Source organism: Xenia sp. Carnegie-2017, unplaced genomic scaffold (assembly GCF_021976095.1).
Source record: "Xenia sp. Carnegie-2017 unplaced genomic scaffold, XeniaSp_v1 HiC_scaffold_14, whole genome shotgun sequence".
Classification (NCBI taxonomy): Eukaryota; Metazoa; Cnidaria; class Anthozoa; order Malacalcyonacea; family Xeniidae; genus Xenia; species Xenia sp. Carnegie-2017.
In genome coordinates this window covers 6,572,793-6,580,111 of record NW_025813447.1, presented here as the reverse complement: position 1 = coordinate 6,580,111, position 7,319 = coordinate 6,572,793, and the positions used below count along the sequence as shown (strand labels likewise).

The window sequence follows — 7,319 nt, the reverse complement described above, 5'->3', positions numbered from 1 at the left end:
TAAAGGAAATTGGTAGTTTGGATGAAGATGTTGGTAAGGAAGACGTGGAAGATTTGCTGAAGAAAAGTGACATTCGCTGTGAAGTGACTGAAAGAAAAATGGGCGAAGAAATTGAAGTCTTAAAAGACAGTCTTGCAGCTGTTATTTCGGAAAAGGAAAATATGATAATTGAAAATAAAAAACTTTTAATCGAAATTAAAACGTGTAAATCGGAGATGAGTCTGTTGAAGGAAACGTTAAGGTCAAGTGAGTGCATGTTGAAAGACAGCGAAGCTCGTGCGCTTAAACTCGAAGCAGAATGCGAGAAGAAATTGAAAGAAAAGGAAAATTTAAGCAGCGATTTATCTGAAATGACCACGGAGCTTATTCAAAAGCACTCCAACATCAAAGATCGTATATCTAGTATATCTAGTATATGATCAAATAACCTGTTTTAAACAAAAAGGTATGACCCGCCAGGGGCGGATCCAGCCTATGGGCTGACCGTGGCCCTATGACGTAGCGAGTGACTTCGGCGCGAGCCAACGCTAGGGGGGTCTGGCGGCATGCTCCCCCAGAAAATTTTGAAATCTAGACTCTCGGAAAAGCAAATTCCTGCATTTTTAATGTAGAATATAACAATATTTTAGTTATGATCTTATCTAAAAAAAATTCTAATATCGCCATTTTTTTAATTCTGTTCGGATAAAAATTTTACTTATCTTGTGGTGTCTGATGTAAAATCAACACAGTTTCCATACCTTTCTGTAATCACAGGATTGTTGCCACAGGAGTGAGAGAAAGATGAAGCATGTTATTTTTCAGTGAATAACCAAAAGACACTTCACTACAAAAAAATAATTCCCCATCTTTGTTGCCCCATCAAATGGTCTTTTTCGAAAAGCAGCGAGGATGCCTTTTGTAACAGCCATAAAGATGGCAAGACTAATAAAAGCAATGTTCAAAGGTGGTCTTCTTCCAACAACAGCAAAGATGTTTATCCAACAATCGTAAAGATTGCAAGATTAATAAAAGCAATGTTCAAAGGTGATCTTCTTCCAACAACAGCATAGATGTTTATCCAATAATCGTAAAGTTGGCAAGATTAATAAAAGCAATGTTCAAAGGTGATCTTCTTCCAACAACAGCATAGATGTTTATCCAATAATCGTAAAGTTGGCAAGATTAATAAAAACAATGTTCAAATGTGATCTTCTTCCAACAGCGACAAAGATGTTTATCCAACAATGGTAAAGATGGCAAGATTAATAAAAGCAATGTTCAAAGGTGCTCCTCTAAAAACAAAGTAACAAAATGATTTTTGGTGGATGGGATTTTTTGGTCTACCAAATAAGAAGGTGGCATCGCAGCACAACGAAAGATATGGACATAGTCAATTGCACTCCCATCAACAAAATCTCTTGGATATATTGTACAATTGAACATTTTAGCCAACGAATCCCAATTTCCTTTCACTTCAGCATCATTAGTAATTGGATCACACTGGATTACTGTGGACAAAGCAAACATACACATCAAGGGTGAAAAGGTGTAATTATTTGCTCTTTCCACTGCTTCTTGTAAAACTGCTGCAATTTCATTTGCATTTTCTAAAGAGGTTAGAGCTGCATCGCATATACACTTGGCAAAGGCATTTTTAAGTGAAGCGAACGCACCATTTTTATGCTGGGACTCGATGAGAGGATGGGTAGAATAGTGTTTTGCATTCTCAAACATTTAACACTAGTTAGGAATCTCATGTAAATAGAGAGAGTCTCATTCCCAACTAATGCAATAGAACATGCATTGAACAGAAAATTCCCATTGGCTAAAGTACTAAAAGAAAAATTAGTATTTAAGTATCAATGGCTGCTTTGTTATACCAAGTTATACCTGGAAACAAATCTGCTAGACTGACTCTGACTTTAGAATAAATAAGGGTAACCAATACTGTTAAAGATAGACTAAAAATATTGAAATTGAGAAAGTTATTTTCTCTTTGTGTTAATTTGGTAACATCATGATAAAGTCAAAGTCACAGGCAGGTAGTCTAAGATTTGGAACTAGTCTAGGCATGTCGAACAGGATTCAGACGACTTATTGATTCCATATACTATAGCATCAATATTTTATATAACCCGCGAAAGAAAGTAACAGTTATTCAAAATGATATGTTAGTTTCTTTAACCAGGGGATAACATAAAATGCCAGGAATACAAAGACAATACATTATTGATTGGGTTAAATTTTAAAAAGACTAGCTTTAACTAATATTGAAGTAAAACATTTTATTTAACAGACAGTAACAATTAAAATTATTTAGGCCGTACATTAGACAGACTGAGTATGCAAAATAATGACAGCTTTAGACATATATATTTTACATGATACACTAAATATGAATAGCTGAAAATTAACGGATTGATCATATATTTCAGGCCAAGATGTCAAACGTAAATAAAAATATAAATTAAACCCCAATACATGTAAATTCTTACCTAACAGGGACATTGGGTCCTGATCTTTCAATTTGGCTTTCAGGGAACTGCAGTTTTGAAAATGAACAAGTTCGTAGCATAATATCGCCAGTAAAATTCATACGACGAAGCCTTTCCTCGTTGATTATTTTAACACAGTGTTGTCTCAAGTTAGACAATTCACCAGAAATCATTTAGCAGCGTTCTCTTGCTGAAAGGACGAGCTTTTCAAGAACATCGATCTTTTTAGAAGTTTCCATTGATCCTAACTGCTGAGTAGAACTAGAAGTAGCGTTTTTTCAAGTCGACAAGAATCGAGCTTTTGCATATGACTTGTATTTATTGCGCAATCAAAATACATTCACCGTGGCTCACCGTGGCGCACATGACCAAAACGTTCCCTGTGATTGGCTTGCAACGCTGCACCGTGGCTGAAGGTTACTATATTTAACAACCATTGCGAAATTTTTTGAACGCTGACCGTGGCTCTTCATTCTGCGATTGCTGGCTCGAATTTACAAACATATTCCGAGCATATTCATGGCGTATTTGGCAAGATTCGAGACGCTTTCGGTGATTTTACAGTTCAGAGTTTAACTGGATGATAATACTATTTTAACAAGACGTTTAATTTGACGTTTTTGTTCTGTTAACACAAATTTTGACAAAAAATTACAAAATTCATTCAATTTTTGCTTTTGATCGAATTTTGCTGTATTTGAGCAAAATTTTTAATCATGAAAAAGTCAACCCTGGAAAAACTTAAGTGGCAGAATTCTGACCGTGGCTCAAGCCACTTTCGCCATGGCCTAGATCCGCCCCTGCCGCCGTGATTGTATGTCATAGTTTGTACAAAACTTGAATGTCGTTGAATTTAAGTCGAAATTTAATTTCGCCTTTCCTCTTTTACAAAAAATATAATGACTGACATACTTTGAGATATCTGTAATTGCACTGTGGAATAGTATAATTGCCCTGTAAATACCGTAACCTGATTGGCTAAAAACCACTGAAAGCAAATATATCTTAAAGTATGTTATTATTTATAAGTAGTAGTATAGTTACCCGTGCAATTACGTCTAAACATGCCCTTTTGAGTTTTTAAAGACTGAAAATAGCGCTCGTCCTTCGAACTCGAAACTACTACTACTTATACTAATTGCTACATGACTACAGGAATTACGAAGAATCAAATCGCAAATATACTCTTGCCAGTACATTTTGTGCTTCAAAAAATTGCTGATTACGCGTGCAATGCATATGATGGTAGACTATTTTTTTCCTTTGTTTTATTTAAATGTTTATTTGCTGTGGAGTGCAACCGCTATCCCCCTATCCCTCTATACTCACAACTAAAGAAAAACGACATAAAAACTACAAACAACACCAAAACTAAAACACTACACTCTAATATTATTAACACCAATCATATTCACAATTCTTTGTTTGCAATCACGTGATTTATTGCTTCAAAATGTTATTACAGCTTTCAAGTGAAGGGCAAAAGAACTAAGATGGCGGCCAATGCTACTATAACTAAGCCAACAGCAACAACGAAAAATTTACTATCCGAGTACTTTTTATCTCTTCAACCAAAGGCAAAGTCAAGATACCAAGAGAAGCTTTCCTTATGTGATGGACTGGATCCATATTCTCTAAAAAAGAGGGACTTTTTAACCGATCATAACAATTTCCCTAACTTGCAGTTTCCTGACATTTCAAATTATTTGGTCGTTCAAACTTCATTTTATACGAAGAAACAAATGAAAGCATATAAAAGTCTTGAAGCTTACAACATTTTTGTTTGTGGTTGGCTCCATGAAGTAAAATCAAGACGTGTAATGGACAACAACAATTGCCTTGTTTTTGCGAGAGTAAGTACATTTTTGTTCCATTGCAATTTGCAAGTAAACGATTGCTTCTTGTTGTTGATTTGAGTTTGTTCTTATTACTTTAATATATCTAGCATTTGTTTTAAGACAAATTTAGGACTCCTATTCTTTTTTTACTAAGATCAACCACTCACAAAGATCAACAGCAACTCCTTTAAAAGCTTGGGTCATTCTCAAAGATGACGACGAAGTTCTCACTGCTCACTGTAATTGCATGGCTGGGTTAGAAAGTGTTTTGTTTGTCAAATTTTTCGTGCATTTGTGTTTTGAATTACAAAAAGATCAAGCACTGTTGTAGATACTGTTTTTTGTTGTAGGCTGGCAGAATCGTGTTCTCACGTAGGTGCCCTGTTGTATTTCATCGAATCAGCAGTACGTATGCGGGAGTCTGTAGTCTGTACAATGGAGAAAAGTAAATGGCTGTTGCCAGCACATATAGAAAAGGTAATTATCATGCACATTTACAACATTTGATAAAAGTTATCATTACTTTGAACACTGATTGCAAACAGATGTGTTATTTTTTTTAGATAAATGCTGCCTCAGTTTCCAACATAGACTTCTCTTCTGCCAGGGCTAAAAAACAAAGACTTGATAGTGCTATGAAAGGTGAAGCAGTTGAAGCAGAGAGAAAATCAAAAGCATCATGTCCAAAAGTTGTTGTTGGATCTGAGGAATATAATAATTTTTTAAAGGCATTGAATGAGAACTACCCAATGAGTGCTGTTTTAATGACACAAAAATTGTATCATGAGAAATTCATTCCTAAATCATCTATAGAAATTCTCCCAAAGCCATTAATAAACTACAGATCAGATGCATCACTAGAGCTTTCTTATGACGAGTTAATGGATCGATGTAGAAAACTAGTGCTGCAAATAAGCAAAGACCAAATAAGAGCTGTTGAAGTTCAAACTCGAAAACAGGCTGGTTCCAGGACATGGTTTACTCAGAGGGCATGCCGCATAACTGCATCAAGATTGAAAGCTGTGCTTAGTACCAAGCCTGAAAATCCCTCAAGAAGTTTGATTAAATGCATATGCTACCCCGAGGCCCACAGATTTTCTACTGCTGCAACAAGGTCAGTATAGAGCTTTATTGTCCAGTAGGTCAATAATTAATCACATGAAATGGTAAATTTGTCAAGGAAAATTTATGAAGCTCTCATGCTCAATTATATTTTGGCTTGGTGTATATTACAGGCATGGTTGCAAACACGAAATACAGGCGAGGAAAGAATATGAGAAAGTCATGAGAAAAAGTCATTACAACTTTTCACTGTGTGACAGTGGTCTGAGAATGAATCCTAAATGGCCATTCATGGGAGCATCACCTGATGGTGTGGTGAATTGTAACTGCTGTGGCATGGGAGCATGTGAGATAAAGGTTACAATAATAAAAAAATTAGTTACTGTTGTTATTTAAACATGATTCAGGAAGTGACACATTTATTGTCTGTATTGTTTATCAGTGTCCTTACTGTAAAAAGGATGGAGAAAATATAGAAGAATGTGCCGGTGAAAAAGGCTTTTGTCTGGTAAAGAATGAAGGTGAGGGTATACAACTCAGCAGGAAACACAGCTACTACTTTCAAGTCCAAGCACAAGTAAATATCATGGAACTTGATTACTGTGATTTTATTGTTTGGAATGTAGTGATATTTTCATTGAAAGAATTGTTCCAGACAAAGAATTGTGGGATACTATTGTGGTTAAGGCAGAATATTTTTTTAAGAATTGCATACTACCCGAAGTCCTTGGGCAGCATCTTTCAAAGCCTCTACTCACTTCCCACCCTTCCAATTTAATATGATATATATAAACTTAAAGATGGCATTATATTCATAAAGTCATTAGGTCTGTTTGGCACTCTACATGTTGAACCTGTCTTTCAGTCTGGCATTCAGCATGGGTTGATAAATGACTCTATTGAAGCAAAACCATGAATAAGTACAAAGTTTTTCGAAAAGCAAATATAAAAATACTTTTACCTTGTTGTAAATATAAGTTATTTTCTCCTGGGTGTTCATGTTCTTGATGGACGTTAGACTCCAGTCGAGCCAGCTTTTGTAAATCAAGGAGGGCAACGGCTGCTTCGGAATGGCGTCGTTTAAGGTCTCGCTTTTTGGTCCGATCGTTTCTTTTAATGGCACTTTCACGAATAGGTTTTAATTTCTGGTGACCCAATTTAAGTGTAGGAGCCCAATCAACGTCGTGTTAGTCGTAGACATTACTTGGACGACCTTGGAAACAAAAAAATTATGAATGTAAACAATTATATTCATAGAGTCTATAGACATTTTGCAAGGCGCTTCAGTTCAAACTCTTTCGCAATTGCTTTTAATATTGAATCACAAAGTTCGTCTACGCACCTTTAACAAAAGGGACCTTAAGATTTCACGACGCGCGTTACAACGACGCGAGTTTGGCGCGCATGGCCTGGTGCGAATGCGTCCGCGTGTCATTGCAAGTTAAGTCATTAAGATTGGATTTCCTTAACGACGCGAACTTGTGAGTTCACTCAGAGCCCTCCATAGTATAAGAGTTGGGACATCTATTGTTATCCGTTTAGCTTACGTTGATTGGGCAATATTCATCACCTGATCAATTTCCGCCATTTTGGTTCCTAGTTTTGAAATTTGAGCTAGTGTTTATATAGCAATTGCTGCTAGTAATACAGTATTTTGAGATAATATTGCGTTTTTTATGGATAAGTGTGTAATTGATTGTTGAAGGCTACCAAATGTCATTACATATCGCATAAATCGAGGATTACGAAAAAAATGAAAGAAATGCCTTTACGTCGAACTTACGAAATTTGATTGCGTATGGTGATTGTTGTGCTGAACTGCTTTTGATATAAGGTTCAATTAACTGACTCAAGTAGAGAAACATTTTTGGGCCAAATAACATTGCAAAGTTCGTGCTGATGCAGTTTCAATAGTTTTCTTACTCCAAAGCTTGTTTTTTAA

The 7,319-nt window shown here is 35.9% G+C and overlaps 1 protein-coding gene and 1 long non-coding RNA gene across 2 annotated transcripts; one reads left to right on the top strand and one right to left on the bottom strand.

Annotated features, from left to right (window-relative positions):
- Positions 1–1,115: 1,115 nt before the first annotated feature.
- On the bottom strand, positions 1,116–2,790 carry LOC124434449. Its single transcript, XR_006944772.1, has 2 exons — positions 2,478–2,790; positions 1,116–1,274 (listed from the first exon to the last, which is right to left on the bottom strand). It is a non-coding gene; the product is annotated as an uncharacterized LOC124434449 (long non-coding RNA).
- A 1,166-nt stretch (positions 2,791–3,956) lies between these two features.
- Positions 3,957–6,337, top strand: LOC124433831. Its single transcript, XM_046983628.1, has 6 exons — positions 3,957–4,330; positions 4,470–4,570; positions 4,666–4,792; positions 4,879–5,429; positions 5,551–5,734; positions 5,820–6,337. The coding sequence occupies exons 1-6, from the start codon at positions 3,971–3,973 to the stop codon at positions 6,153–6,155; spliced, it is 1,659 nt and encodes a 552-aa protein (XP_046839584.1). The 5' UTR covers positions 3,957–3,970; the 3' UTR covers positions 6,156–6,337.
- Positions 6,338–7,319: the final 982 nt, after the last annotated feature.

Excerpts from the sequence above, each read along its gene's own strand:
- LOC124433831 (XM_046983628.1), top strand. The coding sequence starts at position 3,971 with ATGGCGGCCAATGCTACTATAACTAAGCCAACAGCAACAACGAAAAAT. Across the intron at positions 4,571-4,665 it reads CACTGTAATTGCATGGCTGG|GCTGGCAGAATCGTGTTCTC; the intron begins GTTAGAAAGTGT and ends TTTTTGTTGTAG. Across the intron at positions 4,793-4,878 it reads TGCCAGCACATATAGAAAAG|ATAAATGCTGCCTCAGTTTC; the intron begins GTAATTATCATG and ends TATTTTTTTTAG.